This window comes from Lacerta agilis, chromosome 6, assembly GCF_009819535.1.
Source record: "Lacerta agilis isolate rLacAgi1 chromosome 6, rLacAgi1.pri, whole genome shotgun sequence".
Lineage (NCBI taxonomy): Eukaryota > Metazoa > Chordata > Lepidosauria > Squamata > Lacertidae > Lacerta > Lacerta agilis.
The window spans coordinates 20,252,745-20,276,991 of NC_046317.1; the positions used below are offsets into that span (position 1 = coordinate 20,252,745).

General features: G+C 44.1%; 1 protein-coding gene across 3 annotated transcripts in view; it reads left to right on the forward strand.

Moving 5' to 3' along the window:
• Positions 1–254: 254 nt before the first annotated feature.
• FNBP1L (formin binding protein 1 like) overlaps positions 255–24,247 on the forward strand; it is a 76,622-nt gene continuing 52,629 nt past the window's right edge. For 2 of the 3 annotated variants that reach the window (XM_033151544.1, XM_033151547.1), the window contains exon 1: positions 360–511. In XM_033151544.1, the coding sequence (XP_033007435.1) occupies positions 488–511 (24 nt within the window). In that variant the 5' untranslated portion in view covers positions 360–487. Of the gene's footprint in view, positions 512–24,247 lie in introns of all 3 variants that reach the window. The other variant, XM_033151546.1, reaches the window with a different exon arrangement.

Below are 24,247 nucleotides of genomic sequence, written 5' to 3' on the forward strand. Positions count from 1 at the left end.
TGCGCGCGGAGGGCGCGTCTCTCGGGCGGGAACAGGAAGCGTGCCGCCCAAGCCACCCCGACGGAGCCGCCGCCTCGGCTCGCGTCTTGTCCCAGGGCCTCCCTGAGGAGCGGCGGTGGCGGTGGCGGTGGCCGAGCCCGCCCCTCTCCCAGCCTCCATCGCGGCTGCCCGCCTTCCTCCTCCTCCTCCTCCTCCTCTCTCAATTCCTATCCCCAAGCAAGGCGGAGCTGGAGATTGAACCTTCGGCTGCCGCTGCTGCCACCTCTCCGCCCGTCTCCCAGGCGCCCAAAGCAAGATTGCCACTAGCTTCCCTCCCGGTGCTTCTTTCGAGGGGGCGACGCGGGGGAAACAAACAAGGGGCGGCGGGGGGTCGCGCCTTCTCCGGCTGCAGCAGCAACAACAGCCGAAGCCGCAGAAGCGCCCTGACGAGAAGCGCCACAAAGGAGCGCCAGCGGCGGCGGAGCTTTGCGCCGCCTGCGGAGTCGCCATGAGCTGGGGCACGGAGCTGTGGGTGAGTCGTCTGCCCTTTCATTGTGTCTGGTGGTTGGGGGGGGGGGTCGGGTCCACGCTCCGAGGGAAGAAAAAAGAGGGAGGCCGGCTTCTTTTGGGGGGGCGCTCCTTTGGGGAGGCTCCCTTCGGGATGCGCGCGGGTGGTCGGGGCGCCTTTGTTGGAGGAAGTGTTGTGGGGAAGCGCCCGAGGGGGGGGGGGGCTAATGGCTACTGAGGGGAGGCGAGTGGTTTTTTGGGGGGGGGCGGGTTGGGGAATATCCCCTGGATAGACGAGCAGAGGGCTGGGGAAGGGGGACACACACAAATCCTCATTTGTAATTTTCCTGGTGGAGGCGACCCCCTTATTCCTCTTCCACCCCAATCTCCCCTGGTGGCGTAGAAAGCGAGGTGCCCCTCATTTCAGGACCCTGGGAGCGGTGAAAGGCGGGTGAGACCCCCGCATCAGCGCCCTCCCTCCCTCCTCCATGGGCGGTGCGTGGGTTGCTCTGATTTCCTTGCCATGCAGGGTCCCCCACCCCCTTCTCTTTCTCTGTCTTCTTTCTTAAACAAAGGAAAGGTGTTCGGACTCAAGCCAGCAGTGGCACATTGAATGCACGGCTTGGTGAGATAAGCCGGTGGCTGTGCACGCAGTTTGTGTATGTAGCGAACCCCTCCCCTCCCTCTCCCCCCCCGCTTAAGAAAATAAAGGTGAAAATGACTTTCAGGTTTCATTGCTTCCCTTTGGTGTGAGTCAGCTGCGCCTTGGATCCTGCTTGAAGAGTTTCAGACAATACTGGGCCACTAGGGAAGGGTTTACGACGAGAAAGTGATGTGCTGGGGCGTCGAAAACGAGACGAGGGGCTTTGCTTGAGGGCGCTGCAAGCTCCGTTTGCAAGACAAGTTGCAGATCCAGCCTTTATTTGCGTTCATTCGAACTCTAGGGCTAAAGTCAGAGGAATTGCAGTCTTATTGTTGATGCAGGTCAGGCAGGCAAGTCTGAGTCACTGGGAAACCCATATATTAACATTCTAAGACGCTGCTCCTTGGTGCAGAAAATTTTGTGCATAGTACTACAGTGCTTTCTGACAAATCCTTGGGTGGGTCCAGAAGCAGGCAGGCAAGCGGTTCATTTTGCTGTTCAGGAGCGCGCAGTTTCCTTTCTTGAAAATCTCATTACTTAGAGCTTGCTGATTGCAACAAGGGTAGGAAAGCCAAGGTAAAAACAGCTCCATGGAGCCAGCAACATGACATGGTGCCTAAGGCACTAGCTGCCACTGGTCTGTTGTACAGATGAGTGCTCCCTCTGGAAGGAGGGTCATGGTGAACTTTTGAGGTTGGAGAAATAATTTTGAGGCCCAATTCTGAACCATATAGTGGCTGGTGCATAAAGAGTCTTTGATTAATAAAAATGACAGACCTATTAAAAATATGTTTTTGTTGTGTGTATGAGCTCTCAGCAAGCCCTGTCATACAGTGCCTTATGCTTGGCTCTAGCTTAAGTGGTACTTTGATGTTGGCTTCAGTAGACTACAGAGATTTTCCCGTCACCATGTGCATTATATTCCAATAAGCATTTTTACAAAATTTAGTAGTATATCAAGTGTTTATACACACTGTTAGCAAAATACAGACACAGAAATACTGTACAGTTATACCTCGGAAGTCGAATGGAATCCATTCTGGAAGTCTGTTCGACTTCCAAAACGTTCAGAAACCAAGGCGCGGCTTCCGATTGGCTCCAGGAAGCTCTTACAGCCAATGGGAAGCTGTGTTGGATGTTCAGGTTGCAAAGAACGTTCACAAACCGGAACACTCACTTCTGGGTTTGCGGTATTTGGGAGCCAAAACGTTCAGGTCACAAGGCGTTTGGGATCCAAGGTACGACTGTACATGCATTTGTTCACAAAACTACATTAGCTACAGATGGAATTCGTGTTTCCGAAGAGTAAGCTTCTTAACATTTTATAGCCTGTTGGTGTCATGTCAGGCTATAGTGTTTTCAAACCTGTTGGTTTGAAAATAAATATTTTATGTGTATGCAGGCAGCATCAATAAAGATTTAAATGTGTCTGTTCATAACCCCTCTTTTTGAGGGATAGGTAAAGGAATCAGGCTAAGCATTTAGAATATGGCAAGCAAATCTGCAATCCTAACCCTGTGGGAGTTAGCTGCAATGAACTCAATAGGAGTTGCTTCTGATTAATTACAGTCTGATTGATTGGATTCTGCCAAAATATGCTACTTGAAGTAGCCCTAGGTAAAAGTTCTTCATCTTTTTTACTTTGTGTCTTCGTGTGTACCTGACTGCAGTATAGTACATAGTGGCAGGCTTTATTCAGAAGAAACAGTGCAAAACATGTACGCTTTTGTTCTTTAATATGTCATTTACCAGATTTTTCAGGTTTTCTTCTCATTTTCTCGTTTTCTTGTTTTTCTGGATTTAAAGCTGACCTGGAAAATCCTTTGAAGATACAAATGAAAAACCTGAACTTTCAGTGCATTCTAAAACACTTGGTTTATTCTTAAAATTAGGCCTACTTTTATTTGTTGACTTTCTGTATGAAATAAACCTAAGCCTATGTCTTTTAAATTGCCAAAAAAAACAATGCTTACCATTCCTCCTGCTGACTTGGTGCCATTTGTTTCAGGTTGTCAGACCCTCTTGACCTGTGTAGATGATCTGCTGATATGTTCCTTTCTAAAACCTTGTCCTGTCTTGCTCTATGCCTCCTGAGTCGTAACAGCTTCGGAAGGGAAAAATGTGCCATTTCTCTGTCAATATATATTGCTTTTGGGCAGTATTGCAAGTAGCTGCTTCTTCTTTGGCGATCACTCGTAGCCAAGTAAGATTGTCTTCCATAAACACTGTTTTAACAATGAGTCCGTGACTGTGGAGGCCAATTCTGGATCCACACGCCATTCCACAGTGGGGAAATTGGTTTCCGGACGGGAGTTGATCACGATGTGGATTTGCCAAGCGTGCCTTCCTCTTAGCACGTTTCTTCCTTGTGTCCTGAGTTCGAGTGTCTTCAAAGCCCATGACACCTTTGGTAAAGGCTGTGCTCCAACTGGAGTGTTCGCAGGCCAGTGTTTCCTAGTTGTCAGTGTTTATACTACATTTTTTTAGATTTGCCTTGAGACAGTCTTTAAACCTCTTTTGTTGACCACCAGCATTATGCTTTCCATTTTTAAATTCGGAATAGAGTATTTGCTTTGGAAGACAATCATAAGAAGCACTACTATTCTGGCATATGCAGTATAAATTGGAACCAGATAAAAAATATTTATGCAAATACAACAAAGCATACTTCTGCACAGCCAGTAGAAATGGACGTATATTTACGCTTGTATTATTTTTATTTATCACCTACTCTTCACCTGTTATGGTCCCAGGGTAGGTCACAACAATTTAAAATGCATCATTAGAAACAGTTTTAAAACTTACAATTTAAAATGCAATCACAAAAAATAGGGTGGGTCCTGAAAATATATAACCCAAGTGCCAGAAGCCAGGGTAAATGAAGCCTTTATAATAGAAAGCAGTATGGAATCTGCGAGGTGAATTTATCATCTGTAATATCACCCGCCGAATGCAGATTTCTCCTGCTGCCAGTGCCACTGCTGCTTTTGTGTATGGTGGTACCTTGGAAGTCGAATGGAATCCGTTCTGGAAGTCCGTTCGACTTGGAAGGGAATGTTTTGGAACATTCAGAAACCAAGACACGGCTTCCGATTGGCTGCAGGAAGCTCCTGCAGCCAATTGGAAGCTGCGCCAGATTTTCGGGTTCCAAAGAATGTTCGCAAACCACTTCCGGGTTTGTGGCGTTTAGGAGCCAAAATGTTCGACTTGCAAGGCGTTCGCAAACCAAGGTACGACTGTGTGTCCTGGGGAAATACCTACGTTTTCCTTGGAAATTAACTGTTAGGTTGCTACAGTAACCATACTGCCTTGGACCAGTAGCAAAAGCAGGTGAGAATGGACAGATTATTAGTATTACTTCATTACCTGCCCTTTCTTCAGCCAGGTTCTTGGGCAGGTTGCAGCAATTTAAAATCCAGCTTTGAAAAAGAGGCAAATTGTTAAAAACAGTTAAAATGGATTGCAGTACCAAGAATAGGGTGCCAAATGCACACAGCTCAGGTGTCAAATGTCTGGGTGGAGTGGCACATATTCAACATTTGCTGAAAGCTCTAAAGCGATGCATCTTTTTGGGGAGGGAGTTCCACAACTTAAGGACTGTTGCAGAGAATGTCCTTTCCTGGGTTGAACTTCTGGGGGCAGTAAAACTACCAAGTGGACCCCCCCCCCCATTGCTGATCTTAACACAGGAGAGGGTCTGTAAGAAAGGCAGCCTTTCAGAAATTTGGGGCCTATGTCGTTTAAAGTTTTACACACCTTAACGTGAGCATCTTGAATTGGGCTCAGAAATGAGCTGCGACCAACACAACTGCTTTAGAACAAGTGTTTCATGAGTTCTAAAAAGCAACACCACCCAGTAATCTAGCCACTGCATCTTGAACCAATCAAAGTTTTTGAGTTTCCTTCAAGGGCAGCTCCATGTATAGCACATTGCAGTAATCCAGTCTCTGGAAACTACTTGAGCAGCCTTTATCAACCTTGGGTCCTCCAGATGTTTTTGGCCTACAACTCCCATCATCCCTAGGTAGCAGGACCAGTGGTCAGGGATGATGGGAGTTGTAGGCCAAAAACATCTGGAGGATCCAAGGTTGAGAAAGGCTGTACTAGAGTATGGAGTACTGGCCTTAGCTGGAAGCAACCATAGCTGGAAATACTTGTGCCTCAAGTGACAATTTTGGAACCGGGAATATCCCCGGGTTCCTAGCCTGCTCCTTCCATGTTCTAGCACAGTGGAGTTGTAGTAAAAACCTTCCACCCACTGATCCCTTGTGCGCTGGCAAAAGATTGAGGTTTCTGGCAAAGCACGTCATCTTTGATCTAATTTATATCATGGCAACATTTAGTCTTTAGCCTTGAAGACAGTTGCATGAGCAGGTGTGTCTCATTGATTTTTGATGGGGATAAGCATGTGTATCTGGGGGCAGCATCGGAGCTCTAAAGGACCTCTGCAGAGTAAGGAAGAGAACTAGTATGTAAAAGTAATAGCTTTTCTCAAGTCTTGCTATGAAAATTGTAGAATTGTGGAGTTGGAGGGGACCACGGGGGGTCATCTAGTCCAAGCCCCTGCAACATGGGGCTCTCTTTTGCCCAACGTGGGGCTCTTCTGCTGCTCCAACACTTTTATGGGAGATGAGCAAGAAAAAAATCTGCTGTGCACCTGAAAATTAGGATTAGCTCCTGTTTGCACAAATAATGATGAATTAGACATTTGAAGGATTGTAGGTTTTTGATACATTGATGCTAAAGGAAGACATGTCATGGATTGTGGTGGCAGACGAGTTTTCAACCTGGCTTGTCTTTAAATATAACTGTTTAGGATGTGATTTCAATGACAACTGATAAATTTCAATTTGTATCTGTATTTCTAATCGTATATGCTATTGCATATCTAAAAAATATATAAGCACTTTATGAATTTGTTCTTCTAGCTGTACTTTGTGCCACTACTTATAAAACAAGTGTTTCATGTATAAGGATTTACACTGTGTGCTCATAATACTTAGATATTTTTGTATCTTTTAATACAGATTTGGAGTCTGGTATGTACCAAAAATGATAATTATACACTTCACAGCTGACCTTTGGAAAGCTATAAATCTGTTTCTTTTGCTTTATAGTGGAGGAAAATGGCTTCAGGGCTTCTTTTGAGATGTGTGCCCCCACATATTATATGCACTCCCTGAAATGGCTTAATCTCTGGTGTGTTGTACACACTTGCTTCCTCCCCCCCCCGACAGTGTTTTTATTTTTGCTTTTTTTGCACCAACAAATGGTGTATATTCAGTACCTCAATTTGACTACCTTATTTTGAGAGGAATTCAACATTTGCCAATGTGAACTTTCCACCTGTGCAAGCATTTCATCTTGCTAGACACGATGATCCCACTTCTCCACTCCCTGCATAGTGCTCTGGGGGTTCTCCTGGCTCCCCCCAACCAATGAGGGGGGGGGGCAAGTGTGGGGAGGAGAGGGGGCAAAAGTTCTTGCACAGGGCTTCAGCTAACTGCAACACATTGGAACATCAAATAGAATGATACAGAATAAAACCAATTCAGGCTTCAAGGAAAATATTTCAGAACCTTCTCTGAGTGACATTTTGCTTTCACCCTGATTTATTTACTTACTTACTTACTTAATTTATATAGCTGCCTCATAGCAGAATAACTCTAGGAAACCAGTGTGGTGCAATGGTTAGAGTGTCGGACTAGGACCCGGGAGGTCAGGGTTCAAATCCCCACTTAGTCGTGAAGCTGACAGGGTGACCCTGGTACAGTCACAGCCTCTGAACCTACCTCACAGGGGTGCTATAGGGATTAACTGGGGTGGGGTGTGGTCAAACCATGTACTCCTTGGAGAAAAAGCTGGGAATCTACCTGCAGTAAATAAGCTGCTCTGCAGCCCTGCTTAAGATAGATGGAGGAACCAGCCAGAAGAAGATGCCAGTCCCCAACCTCGCATCCGGATATCTCCATCTCTGGTTGCAATTGGACCCGTGCCAGTCGCAAAACGCACCTGGCAAATTTCTAACACTGCTTGGGAGTAAGTACAGTGAAATCAGTGGGGTTTACTTTTGAACAGACATGTGCATTTATATACTACAAATGTGTTAAGCCCCTGAGCTAATTCTCAATCATTTGCTTAATTACAAAGCACAGGGTTCATGTAACAAGGGATCTTGCAGGGATCTTGACCTAGGCTTAAGGTGACCCAGTATCCTTTGTAAATAAATAAATTGCCTCCATGATGGGTCCTGAAGAGACCCCTAAGGAATTCATCCTTGACTTGTAGCTTAACTTACATTTTACTAGCCCCCCCCCCCCCAGTGTGTTTGGAAAAGAAAAATGCAGCGACTGTAACTCTATCTATTAATTTCTCTTGGAATGCTCTCTTGTGCTTAAGAGTAGGAAGCTGTAATGGAATGTGGTTGTGGCAGATAGATTTCTCGGGTATTGCAAAACGTTATGACTCTGGACTATGATACAAGTGTGTGTGTGTGTGTGTGTGTGCTCTTGAGTGAGTGCCTTACCTTTTCAACCGTGTTTCTTATTTATTTATTTCATGTGGATGATTTCAGACTTGAACTGATTCTTTAGATAAGGGCTTTTTCTCTGCAAGTTCCATAATGGAACTGACTCCCTTAGCTTCAGTGTTGTGGATAGATAACAGAAAGCCAACAGAAATGTTACCAGTTTTCCTGCTCATACCGTAGAGGCAGCTTGAGTGACAGGTTAGGTGAGTTACTTGCCTGGAAGGAGTTGTTATTTCCCACAGGTGAGTTGGCTAACTGTAAAGCTACCTTACTCTAGAATGGCAGCGTTTGTTGAGGCATGAAAATGTAATGGGGGGAAGGGGGAAGCAACTTACTAGGCCACAGGTGTCAAACACAAGGCCCGGGGGCCTAATCCGGCCCGCCAGACCTCGTCATGTGGCCCGTGTAGCCGCCGCCGGCCGCCAGCCTTCACCTTTTATTCTCGCTTTTTTTTTTAACAGCTTCAGCCGGTAGCGATTTTTAGGCCAATCTAGGACTCCCCTTCTCTATAGACCGTCCCTTCCCTGAGTGCCGACCCCCTTTCTTCCTTGTCTCTATGATCCGCGCGACCTTTCGGAGGTGATTGGCTGAGGGCGGCTTGGCGGAGCTCTCGCGAGAGCCGCGGCCTTCGAGAGGCCGGCGGCGGGGGTGTGTGTGTGGGAGTGAGAGCGGCGCTGGGAGGAGGGGGCGGAGCAGGTGACGGGGCCTGGCGTTGAAGGCCTGGCGGAGGAGGCGGCGGCGAGCTCGGTCGGTGAATAAAATGGCGGTGCCGGTGGGGGAGAGAGGGTCACCTGTGGGTGGGGAGAAAGGCGGCGGCAACCCGTGAGGGGCATGGGGGCCTTCTCCGTGGTGGGATGCGGCAGCGGCTGAGGGGGAAGCAGCCATTTTGGTGCGGCATGAGGTCTGCCTGGTGGCACCGAGGGGTCCGCCCCAGCCTGGGCCTGCTCTCGGCGGGCGAGAGGAAGGAAGCCCCGAGATGCGGCCGGGAGGAGCGGTGGGCGGGCAGCTCATGTCGCAGGAGACTCTGCCGACGCGGCCACTTCTTCCTCTTCTTCCTGGGTTTTTTTTCCTTCTTCTCTTCCCCCCCCCCCCCAGTTGACACGACGCGGCCTCATCTTCGCGCCTGTTTCGGAGGCCAAGCTTTCGGGGTTTCGTTTCTTTTATTGTTGTTATTTATACACTGCTCCCCCGACACGCTCGTTTTTATTTCAAAGAAATGCAAGCTTTCGTGGAGCACTTCTTTTTTTTAAAAAAAAAAAAAAAGGGGGGAGGAAAGGGAGAAACTGGATCCGATTCCTGCCTTGCGCGAAACGGATTGTGGCGCCTCTTCTCCGCAAGCTTTTTTTCAATAAAATCATTTTTCAATAAATTGTACAATAATTGTACATTTGAATATCTACTTGCCATTATTCTATGTTTCTGCTTTCAGTGCTAGTTATTACTTACATTATTACAAAAAACAGTAATAATTGAATGCAGTGACAATAATTTATGATAATAAAGAGTGGACACATAGTCCTACAGATACAACCGGCCCTTTGAGGGTGACCAAACTGCTGATGTGGCCCCCAATGAATTTGAGTTTGACACCCCTGTACTAGGCCATTTGCTGTTCCAACTGAATTTTGCTTTACTTCACCCTGTTAGTCAATATTTTTCCAGCAGTAGTCTGAGTCCATGGACATGTGTTTCCAGGGAACGTGAATCATGGATCCTGAGGGTTTTTGTTTTTCTCCATTAGTTAAATCTTCCAGATTGACAGGGATATTCCAGTGGTTTTCAACCAAATTATTCTAACTTATCTGCTGAAGTAAAAAACCCTTCAATTATAATTTATCTAGCTCAGTAGTTCCCAGAACTATTTGCAAAGTGGACATGGTATTATTTTTCAAAATAATACCATCTGTCCCCACTTTTGCTTCACTAAAACCACGTAACTTTAATTTTTTTGCTTTTTTTAAAAGTTAGATTGCCTACACTTAACAACCCCCTGCTTCTTAAGAATTAAAAGATTTCTGATAAGAACCTACTTGTCAAAATATCTGGCGTATTTGAGACCACTGAAGTGCAGTTATTCCATCACAGCTGGGGGTGAAAGAATGAGGGAGGCTAATATCAAATTAAGCTTGAAACCTTGGCATAGCGGGAACACAAATAATACATTCTGACAGCGGGATTTGTGAATGTTGGCTGGGATCCAAAGGGCCACACAAAGTGTTCTGGATGTGCACTGAAGCCTTTCAAACTCTTCCCCCACCATGATCACCCAAGCTCTTTGTATGCTCTGAAAAAGCCAGTTCTGAATGCCAGGCAACCCACCTGAGCGGTTTTCATTGCATTGCAAAAAGTTGTATCTGGAAGAGGGGGAAATTAGTGTAGTGTATGTGAGTGAGAAAAGGAGGGGCGTAGGTGGTGGCTGTAATGGCTACTAATTTATTTATTTATTTATTTATTTATTTATTTATTTATTTATGCACCATTAAAAATCACAGAATGGTTTACGGGATTAAAGCCAGTTCATCAAGTAAAATTATAAATGCTTAAACTGGCAGCAACAGCAACAGAGTATTTCCTGCAGATACAAAGCAGCTTGATGGAGGTTGGGCACCCAGGTGGCTGTTCTGGTCCATGGGATCATAGAATTGTAATGTTGGAAAGGGACCCTGAGGATCATCTAGTCCCGTCCCACCCCATCCCCTGCAATGCAGGAATATACAGTTGTCCAATACTGGGATCGAACCTGCAACCTTGTTTGTTATCAGCACCATGCTCTAGCCAGCTGAGCTATCCAGGCTATGCAAGTCCCTTTGATAACTTTGTCATGGCATGGATCAGCTTAACTGGAGGTGAACAGTGGGTTAGAGGGGCCTTCTTGCATTTCCATGCTGCGCAGCGATACCCGTTTCAGCATTGCACAGCAAAGAAGCTGACCGGGGGGCAAGGACACGGTTCTCTTCCTCTAACGGTCTCCCTAGTATTTCTGAGCTGTGTGTCGGCTAAAGGGGAACCAAGTTTCTGTGTGTGAGAATGGGATGCTAGCTTCGGCTTCACCCACTTTGAGGTAAGCAGCCTCCAACCACTTTCCCCTGGGAGAATGTGGCCATTGGTGGCGGTGTAGAGACTTTATCCCTCCTGCTTTAGTGTGTAATGAAACTCTGTGTCTGTTCAGTTCCATGTTTCCAGGCTTTGATTCTGTAATTGTAAGTATGTGGCCAGCAGTAGCAGTGGTTGGAATAGAGCAGTGTTTTTCAACCACTGTTCCGCGGCACACTAGTGTGCCGCGAGATGTTGCCTGGTGTGCCGTAGGAAAAATTGAAAAATTACTTTATATATAGTCAATATAGGCACAGAGTTAAATTTTTTAACATTTTCTAATGGTGGTGTGCCTCGTGATTTTTTTCATGAAACAAGTGTGCCTTTGCCCAAAAAAGGTTGAAAAACACTGGAATAGAGTGTGTGCACATTACCTGCTTGTGAAGTTTCATGTCCATCAGCTTCCCCTCCCCTCCCCTTCTGCACCATCTCTGTGGGAGACATTGGTACTAGCTTTTAGAATCATAGAATTGTAGAGTTGGAAGGGACCGCGAGGTTCATCAAGTCCAACCCCCTGCAACGGAGGAATCCTTTGCCCAGTGTGGGGCTCGAACTCATGACTCGGTCTCAGCAGAGCTATCCATCCCAGTGAGAAAGGATTGTTCCACCACTGCAGTTTAGTGAAGGCGGCAGTGCAGATTTCATACACTGAAGAGAGAGGAAAACATGGGAGATACCTTGGTCCTCCTGTCCACAGATGTAGGGAGGTGCTGTTGGGGACTCGTGTCTGACAGTACACTTGAAGTGGTTTGGAGTTCACACTGTTCTCTTAATGTTTGTATTACGCTGTTTGTACAGAATGCTCTCTTTTAGTGCATAGTATTATCCAGCTTCAATCACCAAAGTTTCCCCCTTCTGAGCTCTGCAGTATGCATGAGGTGAAGCTGCAGGCATATATGGCCCATGCCGTTCACACTGGCTGGAGCTAATGGGAATTATAGTCCAAAACAATTGAATGGCACCAGATTTTTGCAGAGTAACATGCTGTTTATTGGTGAGCAATGTTGGTGCCTTGGCAAAAAAGTTTGTGTGCTCATCCTTTCAGGCAATTGTCATTTTTTCCAGCTCTATAAAAACTTGAAAAGGAGGGGAGGAAGCAGAAGGGTGTAATTAAATGCTCACCCTTCATACTGACTTTTATTGCCCAGTGCAATTGGTCCCCCAAAGAACAGAATCTTGGCTGATCTTTGTAGCTGTAGTTCCGTCTATGGCTCAGCGGTAGCAGCAGCTGGGTGATCCTTGATGAAATGAAGGCTGTCAAACAGCAGTACAGCGGAACCTCATGTTACGGACGAGATCCATTCCGGAGGCCTGTCTGTAACACGGAACTGATGCAAGCCGAAGTGCCGTGTCTGCGCATGGGCGTGGTGCAGTTTAACACTTCTGCACATGCGCAAGCGGCAAAACCTGGAAGTAACCCATTCCGGTACTTCTGGGTTGCCTTGGGACGCAACATGAAAACACATAACGTGAAGCAGACACAACATTCCAATCCCCAAAATGGTACCTCTTTAAAAAAAAAAAAGTTTGGTAAATGAAAGATGTTTACTCAAATGCATAGATTTTCCATAACTCTGAAACAGGGGTGTGGAATCTGCAGTCTTCCAGACATTCTTGGATTGCAAATCCATCTCTCTGTTGGCTATGCTGATAGGGACTGATGGGAGTTAGTCTGACATATAAAGAACTTCAGACCCCTCGATCTCCGTTGTCAAACACTGCTTACTTGCTCTTGTTTTGTGTGCTGTGAAATCACACTGGGTATTATTGTTCCACGAATCAAGCACTTGCTTTGTTATGGTACTCTCTTAAAAGACACATTGTAAAACATCAGCCATTGAAAATATCTGTTTCAATAAACTGGTTTATTTTTTGGTATATAGTATTTGCTCTTTAACACTTCTACTTATCTGATATTTGCTGAAGAGAGAGGGAATGTGGCAGAGGTTGGGTCGCAACAAATAATGCTTCGTGAATGTTCCATTCAGACTCTAATGGATTTGCATGTTTCCACCATTGTGAGGCAAATTGCCAACTGCTAATAGAGGAGGCCATTGATAACTAAATTATAGATATATAAAGCACTCTCGAACATATTTATAGCATTAAGTATTACATAAGTAATAAGACTAACTCTATGGTCTTTGTACTCTTGGCAGCTGCTACTCAGTTCTGATGCTGGCATAATGTAGTAACAGGGCTGTTCAGCCAGCAGCAGAGTCTACATCATTGGAATAGCTGCAGAAACCACAATTTACACTGGTAGCTAGTTCCACAGTCCTGGGAAGTTCTATCGCTAGTAGCTGAGCACAGTGTTGCATGCTGATTGCACCCACATTACTGAGCAGAAAAGGCACAGAGATCAGCAGCTACAACTACAATATACAGCTATCTGCTGCATTGGGAGAGGGCAATGTAAGAGGAAAAGAATATAGGTCTTGGGAGTCCTTTCACTGGAGGTGTAAATGTGTCCCTGGCAAAGCCAAGCCTATCCTGACATGGTCCTGCTGGCACCGGTAATTTCAGGGCATGTATTTCAAGGGTTTGGGTTTGTTTGTCACTGTGCACTTGAAGACCACATTCAAAAATGGACACATTGGCTGCAATGAGCACACACAGCCTCTGTGCTTGTAGGCTTCTTTAGTCTGTTCTGTGAGCCAGGGAAATCTGTGTGCCGTGGGGGAAAACATATGAAAATGGGAATCACACATGTATTTGTGTGTGTGTGTCTGAGACTCTGTTTGAGTCTCAGAACCCCTACAGAGTTTTATGTTGTGCTATTAATAAATCTTTGACTAGAACACGGTCTGTGTTCCTGTTCCGACAAGCTTAAGCCTGTTTTAATCAATTGTACAAATACGTTAAATGTAAGCGACTCATCCTACAGTTGTTGTTGCGTTTAATTGGTGGCAGCATAGTTAATATCACAGCAGTTGATTAAATATTAAACGGAACTTCTAGTTCAAGCATTATGTATGCTGACTTAGCTCCACATTAAGAAATAGATCTACTGTTCAAAATACATGATCGATACAAATTTGCTCAACGTGGATTAACGTACCACTTCCTTCTCTGTCAGACTTGTAGACATCTTCCAAAACAATGTTAAGATGGGCTGCCAAAGAGAGGCAGATGAGAACTCCCATTGTGAACCAGGAAAGTCTTAACACATTTAGATAAAGTGGAAAAATTGATAGTTAACTGTGAGCATTAGAAATCTGTGCTCTCCCATGTATTACTGAAATCTGTTAGATGGGAAATTAAGCCTGTATCAATTGTGTCCACCAGGTTTCAAGATATAGCACCAAGTTAAATTTGAGGAAGCATAGCCCTGGTCTCTACGTACTCCTGGTCAGGTACCCTGTTCAACAGTTGGCCAGTTTTTAGTTCTGTACCTGGTATCCGTTTTAATTATATCGTTTTATATATTAATGTGATTATTATTATTTTTTTGTAGTTGAAGGAAAGGTGTTTGAATCTCCTTAAATTATGGATAGGAGTGAATGATTGCACCTTAGCACTCCAATTGGATATGGGACAGGCAAGGGAGATAATGTCATGTTGCTGTTTCTCTGGGCGAATGTTGTTAAATAAGCCAGCTGGCTATAAAATATATGCTTGATTGGTATAAGTTACTCCAACTTCTTGCAATATTACATGAGCAGACATAATAATAATAATAATGCTTTTGTGACCTTAGGAGGCTGGCATATGTTGACTGTAGTGATTCACTAGCTTGGTGGGTTACAGGTTTCAAAGCCTCATGTAAGACACAGGAGGAATTGGGCTACATGTCTGCTCTGTACTACTCCTGATATATTAAGCAACTGCAACAGCACTGGGGTGAAAACAGCAGCAGCTGGAGTCATTTAAGCCAATATGGAGAAATGGTATTGCCTGGTAGCTTGGTTAGTGTGTACACACACACAAGTCCTGCCCATTGTCCTCCTCACTCCACCTATAGATTATGATGGGAGTATAGCTAGGCAGGCCAGCATAATGTAGTAATATTCTGCTTGTGTGCCTGGAACGTCAGGCATTAAATGGTTTGCAACATCTGTCTGGGTGAGACTCAGATAAGGCCACCCAGTGGGATGTGAAACTAAGTGGATTCAAACTCTCACACATTCAAGTCTACAACACACCACACTGTTAATATGCATTGCATATAAAGTCATTGGTTTTTTAGGATGGAAAAATGAGGGTTCCCACCCGCATCCATTCTAAAGAGCTTTATTTTTTTAAGTTAAGAGACCATGCTCAAGTGGAGTTGGGAGAGCAAACTTACTTTAGTTTTTTTTAAGGCTTACTAAATGCACTGCTAATAACAAGGCCAGTGGAAGTGATGATATTCCAGCTGAACTATTTAAAATTTTAATAGATGATGCTGTTAAGGTGCTACCCTCAATAGGCCAGCAAGTTTGGAAAACTCAGCAGTGGCCAGCGGATTGGAGAAGATCAGTCTACATCCCAATCCCAAATAAGGGCAGTGCCAAAGAATGCTCAAACTACTGGAAAATTGCACTCCTTTCACACGCTAGCAAGGTTATGCTTAAAATTCTACAAGGCAGGCTTAAGCAGTATGTGGACCGAGAACTCCCAGAAGTGCAAGCTGGATTTCGAAGGGGCAGAGGAACCAGAGACCAAATTGCAAACATGCGCTGGATTATGGGGAAAGCTAGAGAGTTCCAGAAAAACATCTACTTCTGCTTCATTGACTACACAAAAGCATTTGACTGTGTCGACCACAGCAAACTATGGCAAGTTCTTAAAGAAATGGGGGTGCCTGATCACCTCATCTGTCTCCTGAGAAATCTCTATGTGGGACAAGAAGCTACAGTTAGAACTGGATATGGAATAACTGATTGGTTCAAAATTGGGAAAGGAGTACGACAAAGCTGTATATTGTCTCCCTGCTTATTTAACTTACATGGAGAATTCATCATGTGAAAGGCTGGACTGGATGAATCCCAAGCCGGAATTAAGATTGCCGGAAGAACGATCAACAACCTCAGATATGTTGATGACACAACCTTGATGGCTGAAAGTGAGGAGGAATTAAAGAACCTTTTAATGAGGGTGAAAGAGGAGAGTGCAAAATATGGTCTGAAGCTCAACATCAAAAAACTAAGGTCATGGCCACTGGTCCCATCACCTCCTGGCAAATAGAAGGGGATGAAATGGAGGCAGTGAGAGATTTTACTTTCTTGGGCTCCATGATCACTGCAGATGGTGACAGCAGTCACGAAATTAGAAGACGCCTGCTTCTTGGGAGAAAAGCAATGACAAACCTAGACAGCATCTTAAAAAGCAGAGACATCACCTTGCCGACAAAGGTCCGTATAGTTAAAGCCATGGTTTTCCCAGTAGTGATGTATGGAAGTGAGAGCTGGACCATAAAGAAGGCTGATCAATGAAGAATTGATGCTTTTGAATTATGGTGCCGGAGGAGACTCGAGAGTCCCATGGACTGCAAGAAGATCAAACCTATCCATTCTCAAAGAAATCGGCCCTGAGTGCTCACTAGAAGGACAGGTCCTGACGCTGAGGCTCCAGTACTTTGGCCACCTCATGAGAAGAGAAGACTCCCTGGAAAAGACCCCGATATTGGGAAAGATGGAGGGCACAAGGAAAAGGGGATGACAGAGGATGAGATGGTTGGACAGTGTTCTCGAAGCTACCAACATGAGTCTGACCAAACTGCAGGAGGCAGTGGAAGACAGGAGTGCCTGGCGTGCTCTGGTCTGTTCTGCCAAGGGCAGGGTTCTTTCTGGATCTGGATCCAATAAGCACACCGGTGAGTGAAGAAAAAGGAATGCTTTATTTGCGTAAGGTCAACAAACAAACAGCAGGTATATAAAACACAAATCAAAACATACCAGACAGGAGTTACACACAATCTCCCCTTCCGCTGCCCGGAGCCCCAGGTAGAGCAGTGAGATAGACCCTGGCCATCAGTCTCACAGCATTGGGTACCTCAATCTGTGAAGAAGCTCATTGAGCTCCTTCAGCCTACAGCTTTTATAGCCAACTTTGATGTAATTGAGTGCACCTGGTTAACAGGCATTACTCATGGTCAGCCCAGGACTCCGGGTGCGACTAATGTGGAACAGCTGAGAGTCTTCCACTCACTGCAACTGGGTGTCCAATCAGCACTTGGAACACAGGAGACCCAGAAATCTGGACACAGGTTTGTGAAACACAAATTATACTATCATAACTCAGCAGATCTTAAACCGGGGATGTTAAAGGGAAAGAGACATGTCACCTAACTCCTCGAAATTACAATGGTCTTCCGCATTTCCTCTACATGGTCCATGGGCTCACAAAGAGTCGGACACGACTAAATGACTAAACAACAACAAATGCTTTAAAATCAGCAGACTAAGGAATGTGGAAGATGTACTGCTGTATTTAGTCCCAGAGACTAAGAAATATAAGGCACTTACTTAACTTTGTGGCCCAGGGAGGATAGAACACCATTAATGTGACTAATACTATTGCAGCTGTTAAAGTGACCCACCCTGTCCCTAACCGCTGGGATAAAAATGAGTTTAACACTTCTGGATTGCTTCGTAAGTCTTTTTTTTTAGGGGGTCATTATTTCACAATAACGTGGGGATGCCTCTAATATTTATGTAGGCACTTGCAGTCATGATGTCAAATTGACCAGGAGTGCCGTACTGCAAGCCAAATGCATTTACCTAGGAGTAAGGCTGCAATACTAATCCATTTACCCGTGAGTAGGCTCCATTGAATTCTGTAGGTCTTCTGAGTAGACATGGTTCAGCTTGCCCTGTAAGTCCTGCTTAACTTAGTGGAACTTACTTCTGAGTAGACATACCTAAGATGGTGCTGTGTGTTTATCTCTCTCAGAAAGTGTCATGGAATACTGTGAGTGACGCTAAATTTTTCAGTTATGTTTGCTCCAAACTAGGATTGTGTATAATCTGATTGGAGCCCAGATGAACCAAATAACAATTCTTTCAAGTGAGCCACTTGCTAAGATCCACCCCTCAAACATCCCTTTTCTGTCTAGATATATAATAGCCCAGTAGGCTGGTAAAGTTTTGGAGCCATCTGCCAGACTGTCTTGTATAATTCTGTGCTCCGTGACACCTACCAATGGATGGTTTCATGAATGGAAGCTACATGAAATATAGCTGACAAATACATGACTAGCTTTAGTAATCTATTTCAGTTTCAACTAAGCCCTGGAAAATCTTGGTCGACAAACAATTCAGAATTTGACAGCTGCTGCCAACACATGGGTTAGTCTTTTCATTGTCTGCTAAATATGCTTAAGCTATTGCTCCGATTTCTACAACAGGCTGTCCTTGCTGTGAAAAAGTTAGTAAATCAATACGCTTGTTTGACTGCCCTATCTGGGAATGTCTTTAGATGCTAATCAGTGTTTAAAGCCTTTTTCATAACAACCAGTGTTATGAAAACAATGCAAGGTGATCATACAAGGCTGTATTAAGTACAAAACTTTGCCTTTGAGTAGTATGACAGTAGCTAAAGAGAATGTTACATCATACAGTACAGATTGTCATTTACTTTTCTTTGCTTAATGGGGCTTCATCCGCAGTGATGCAGTTGTTATCACTGGGCCTGCCCATGTTTTCTTTCATGCTGTACATTGTATCATCATAGTATTTTGGCATTCAAATTCGTAGTTAAGAATCTCGTTACTTGATCTGTGCAAGTGTAAGCTCTATGGAAAGTTTGCCATGTGGCTAAGAATAAGTGGAACTTGTAGTCAACGTTCTAATTAAGAAATGCTGCTGTCAGCTACTTAGATGTTGGGAATAAAAGTGCAGATAGGGTTCTTTTTTAGAAAAAAAAAAGGATGTGAGAAAAGCTCTGCTGGATTGGACTAGTTCTTCATCCTGCTCTCAGAGTTCACAATCAATTGGCTATGGAAAGTCCTCAAGCAGCACATTAGGGCAATGGCCCTCTCTCCCTTTGTGGTCTCCCAGCAACTTGTGTTCAGTGAAATATTACCTCTGATCCTGAAGGTAGCACTTCAATAGCCTCATTCTCCATGAATTTATATTGATTCCCTTTTAAAACCATCTAAACTTCATCTTATTGGAAGCAAATTCTACACTTTAACTACGTGCTGTGTGTAAAGAAAGGACTTCTTTTTTTAATCTGTCTTCAATATCCTACCATACATCGAATGGTACTTTTTTATCAGCTTCCTTCACAACATGCATAATGTTAAATAAATCCGTTATGCCTTTCCTTACTCGTCCTTTTTTTTTCTCAGCAAAAAAGCCCCCAAACATTTCAATTTTCCTTGGTTGCGTCAACTTCCCCGATCATTTTGGTCACAATTTGCTTTTTGCTTTTGCTTTTAATTTATGCTGCTGAGCTTGTTCCTTTTGGAAAGCTGGGGTTTGTAAGAGATGGTGTGATTACTGCCCCTGGCTTCCTTGCCTCTGTTGCTAAACTTGGGTGCTTCAACCTCTATTCTCCTTGCTAGCTTCCTGCAACTTCTGCTGCAGACAAGGAAGTCTGCAAGATATTTTGGAAACGTAATTGTTCAAAAAGTAGAAATGCCAGAAATATCCCTAGTAAGTTTGCAAGCAAAGCGGAGCAACGGGGGAAGAGTGTTTTGCTAAGGCACCAGCTGTTGGAAAGGAAACTGCTAAATATAGGAATGCTGGTTAGGGCTGTGCAAAATTTTGTGGGTGAGATGGAGGGATGTTGTGGGGGGGGGAGGGCTGCAGCATTTCAAATGACTCAGCATAAGCAGACATACTTGGGGAAATACGGGTGTTTTTTTTCTTCCCCTTTTGCATTATTAGGGCTATTGGTGCGGACAGAACAATTAACATGTCCAGAACTGCTCTGACAGATTCCCCTTAGCTTGCTGGAAATGCAAATCAGAATCTCTTCTGCCTTCCCCAACCAAGCAGTGGGGTGAGAGAGAGAGAGAGAGAGAGGGAGGGACAGAAAAGCATGTAACCTAAAGCATTCCACACCCACTGAAACTCACTCCTGTGTGTGTGTGTGTGTGTGTGTGTTCCCCCTTTGCCATTGCTCAGCTTCTTCCCAAACAACTGAGCTGCAGGGGTTAAATCTCCCCACCTCCAACTGCTTAGCAGCTGATACAGAAACAGCTGATTTAGGGCATAGCTGTCAAGTTTTGGATTTGAAAATAAGGGATCAGCAGTCTCACCTATCCTGAGGACAGTCACATGTCAGTGGTGGGCGGAGCCGCAATGTAAACTCCAAGCGGGCTCGGGCTTGGAGCAGAGCAAAGAGGAGGGCAGCCATGTGCTCCGCGCGATGGAGCCCCATCGTCTTCTTGTCTTATCCCATCAAAACAGGATAGGAAGCAGCAGCTGCTCAAAGGCAGCCAGGCTCCGCCCGCCAGCTAACCCTATTGGCCGGCTGAGGGGCTTGGCGGCAACGGATAGGGGCTGATGCAGGGGGAGGAATACACTCCCCTGTAAGCACGGGAAACGGCTCCACCTTGCTTTGAGGGCTGAGGCTTTTCTCTCTAAGCAGGCGAGGTCTTCCCACCCAGTCCCTGGCCAGCAGAGGAGGAGCTGCTTCCATTAAAAACGGGATATTTAAGGGAAATAAAAAATAAGGGAGAGCAGCGGGAAACTGCTTGAAATAAGGGAGAATCCTGGGGAAAACGGGATACTTGACAGCACTGATTTAGGGCCAGGAGGGTAGTGGTTCTCCCACTCAGGGTGCTGAGCCCAGGGGGGTTCAAAATCAAAAAGATCCATAATTAAGAAGATGCATTTGGGGGGTGGGCGCCAAATTTTGGCCTTGCACAGGGTGCTATATTATGAAAGAGTAGCCAATATGCCTCTGCCAATTCCCTTCTTTCTCTTTGATATGCTGTAAGTGCGGCAGTGCTAACTGTGGCACAGAGAACAATACCTCAGCCCAGTAAAGCAGAACCCAAGGCTACTTTGGGAGGAGGAAAGACACACTGAAATACCAGTAACTCTGCCAATTTTTTTGCTGGAGGAAAGAGAAGAAGTGGAGCTCTGTAAGTGTGGAAGGGACACTTCTAATTCCTTGGACCAAAGATTGTATTAAATGCTTGACAGGGATTTACAGACATACCAGCTTTTCTTAGTACAATGGGTTGATGAATGTGACATTTCAATCATTTGCATCTCTTACCCTTTAAGCAGAGTTTACACCAGCATGTTTGCAGTTTATTTTTTTAAAAATAATTTTGTTGCTCACTTTTTCTTTTTAACTTTCAGACCGCTCAGGAATTGGTGTATTTGCTCTTTTCCCCGGCTGGTAAAGCTTCTTTGCAACTTAGGGGGAAAAAACAACAACATTAAAATTGACATAACAGATCCTTAAACTCTATTGTTAAGTGCTGTAATTCCCACAAGTGATTCAAAGGGTGTTTTCTCTTCACTCTTGACATTGGTATTAAGAAGATTAGCATGTATAAATAGATTATGAATTTCTCAGTATGCGTTAAGGGCAATGATGATTTTCAGTTTTCACCACATTGTGGCTAGGATGTTAAAGGCACGTTCAGATACTGACCCCCAGTATTTTGCTTGGAGGTAAAATTGAGAGTGGATCTCAGTGGTCCTTTATAATCCCTTCTCTGACTCATTCTGGAAAGAAAGTTACAGGTCAGCTGGAAGGTTCTGTGTTTTGTTTAAATACAGGCATCCTGTGTTTGTTTGAATGTGTTACTTTCTTCCCACCCCCATGGAGGGAGCATAAAACGAGATGCACACTTCTCATCGTGGAGAGCCAGGTAATAATCTGAACAAGCCTTAAGAACTAACTACTTTTGAGAATAAATCCAAGCCACCAAACTATGTCTCAAAACAAACTCTGTTATGGAAGATGTAGACCTTAGTTGTCAGCAGTTGCAGCGCTGATATGGATCATTTAACAAGTTTCTGACCGAGTAATTGTTGTATTGTGGCACCTTTTTTTATTGAGATATGATTTCTCAGAATAAGGTATATTGTTCAGCGCGGCAGGAGGGGAAAGCTGACTCCAGGAGTTTTACCACCAAACAATATAACTTGCGTAATTTTCCGTAGCGATAGCTATCCTCTGAACAACGTGAAGGAAAATTGTGAATAAATGAACTGAGAAACTATGAGCAAACAGCATAAGAAGCCATTCCTGATTTAGGACTTCTTTCCAAAGATGACATTTTGGAAGGAGTTTACAGACCTTACTCACTTCAACGCAATGCATAAAACTACGACACAATGATCATCACAGTCTCTCAAAAATAATAATTTTTTTCCTACTAGACAACTTTAGGACCAGAACTCTGTGTAGTTGACCCGGTTTTCAGCTAGCAAGGCTGTGGTCCAGATATTCTGTAACAGGTGGTGTCATTGGGGGTCAGTCAGCAGATTTCAGAAGAAAACAAAATGTGAATTCAGCTGGCTTTCCATAATAGAAGGTTTTACATAAGTGCTTGACAGTGACTTACACTTGGCTTTTTAGAGCGTGCAAGTTTAAGCAGGCAGACCTGGAGGGAGTCTGCTTAAACATATAATATCTGAATTTTGAGAAGCCTACATAATACAGTTGTTTACACTAGTGACTTCTGGATGTTTCAAGCATAGTGTACAAGGAAGGAGAGAGAATCTGGCAGGGAAGTTTCATTTGTTGTGTCTTAGATCTAGAAAAGTAGGATTTGACTCATGAGAGCTGGTACGGTACAGAATGATTGTACAATTAGAAAAGTTTTGACAAATATTGAATACTAGCGAGGACTGAGTGCCCAGTGCTGCCAGGGTATTCTTAAAAGCCTCAGAGTTGTGATTTTTAAAGGGATAATATAATTTGTGAATTTTGACCTGTCAAGTAATGTGTTTTTATCTTGTATTTTATTCTGTGAACCTCCCTGAGATTTCGTGATGAAGGGCAGTATACAAATTCAGTAAGTAGTAGTAGTAGTAGTAGTAGTAGTAGTAATGTCAGAAATGAGGTAAAGTTACACACAGTTAATGTTCGGTCTACCATCTTGATTCAGAATGGCACCTGGCACTCCCCATCTCAGTTCATGTCAAATTTGGCAGCTGAACCTATGCCGGAAAACAGGTGAAGTCATGCCAAAGTGACATTTCACTCCACAATATTGATTCAACATGGTGCCTGGCGTCCATATGACATTGAAGTCCATATGACCCATGCCTCGGAAATCCCTATGCTGAGTTTGGTGATGATATCCTGACAGTCACCCAAACACATAGAACACAAACAGACAAACCATTTCCCAGCATATATTGTATTTATAGTTAGGTGCAAATTTAAAAGCCACTAGGGAAGGTGTCAGGGCCTTTAATTGCCACACTTTGAATGTTTTATCAAAGTCAAGGAACAGGATAGATCTAGAAACATATCTTAGATATTTAAGAAGTCAGTACTTGGGCTATTGCACACTATTTCTGGATTGGTCATCTTGAACAGGAGCACCCATAAAACGTTTTCTGGAACATCCAAATGACTTATGCATTGGATAGTCCAGATCTGAGCTTCAAGAAAAACACAATTATCAAAAAGTGATTTGCAAAACTAAAATGTTTTTATTTTCTGGAAAACTGGGGAATTTCGTATAGATGTTTTTGAATTAAGATGGAGCTACATAAGGCAAGAGTGGCAGCCCTGTGTAGAGTGCTGATATAACTTGCTGGTTATATTTGGTGTCATTAAGGTGGACATCTTTCTGCCAATGACGTGTAGTGGCATACATACGTATACTAACTTATGATAATAGGAATACCGTTTTTGGTGGTGACGCTGTATTCTGTTCTTAATCTTTCCTGAAAGGAGAGTCATTTTGGATGGGCAGATGTTGGTATTTTGGAACGCTTTCAACATAGTTACTTCCTATGACAACAAGTCAGCCATAAAAGGACTGTGCATATTAGTTCCATGTGTACATTTTCAAATATTCTAAATTGTGGAACAGCGACTCTTAAGCGTGTCCTTTCCAAAAACCATTAAACAGCTGCAGAAATGTAAATTCTCAGTTAAAGTACTCCCTTTTGAATGCTGCTCTGCGATTCATTATAGGCCTTAGTAGACTATGACTCTCTCTTCTGGTATGGAAGCGTTGAGCTTCATTCTGCTTGAAAGCTGAAGTTAAATATCTGCTAGGGCTCATCATCATAGCCCAAGTGACTTAATAATAATAAATGGAACATTAATTAACAAGTCATACGACTTATAGTTAAAAATAAGTGTTGTATTAGCTGGGGAGGTGCTATGCTCTAACTCTGGCAATAGCAGACAAGTATAATTAACCATAGCAATATTTTCCACAATTTTTATCTCTGCCCCCCCCCAGCCCCATCCTCTCTTTGTTACTCATCAAAGGCACCCTTCACATGCCTCATGCTGATTTAAGCTTCTTGGAAAACAGATACTTCAGTCACTATGTTAGTGAATTGCAGGTTGCTGTTTGCTCCAGCACTCAAGAAAGTATTGCAGGTGAATGGACCACTTCTTCTGTGCTCATT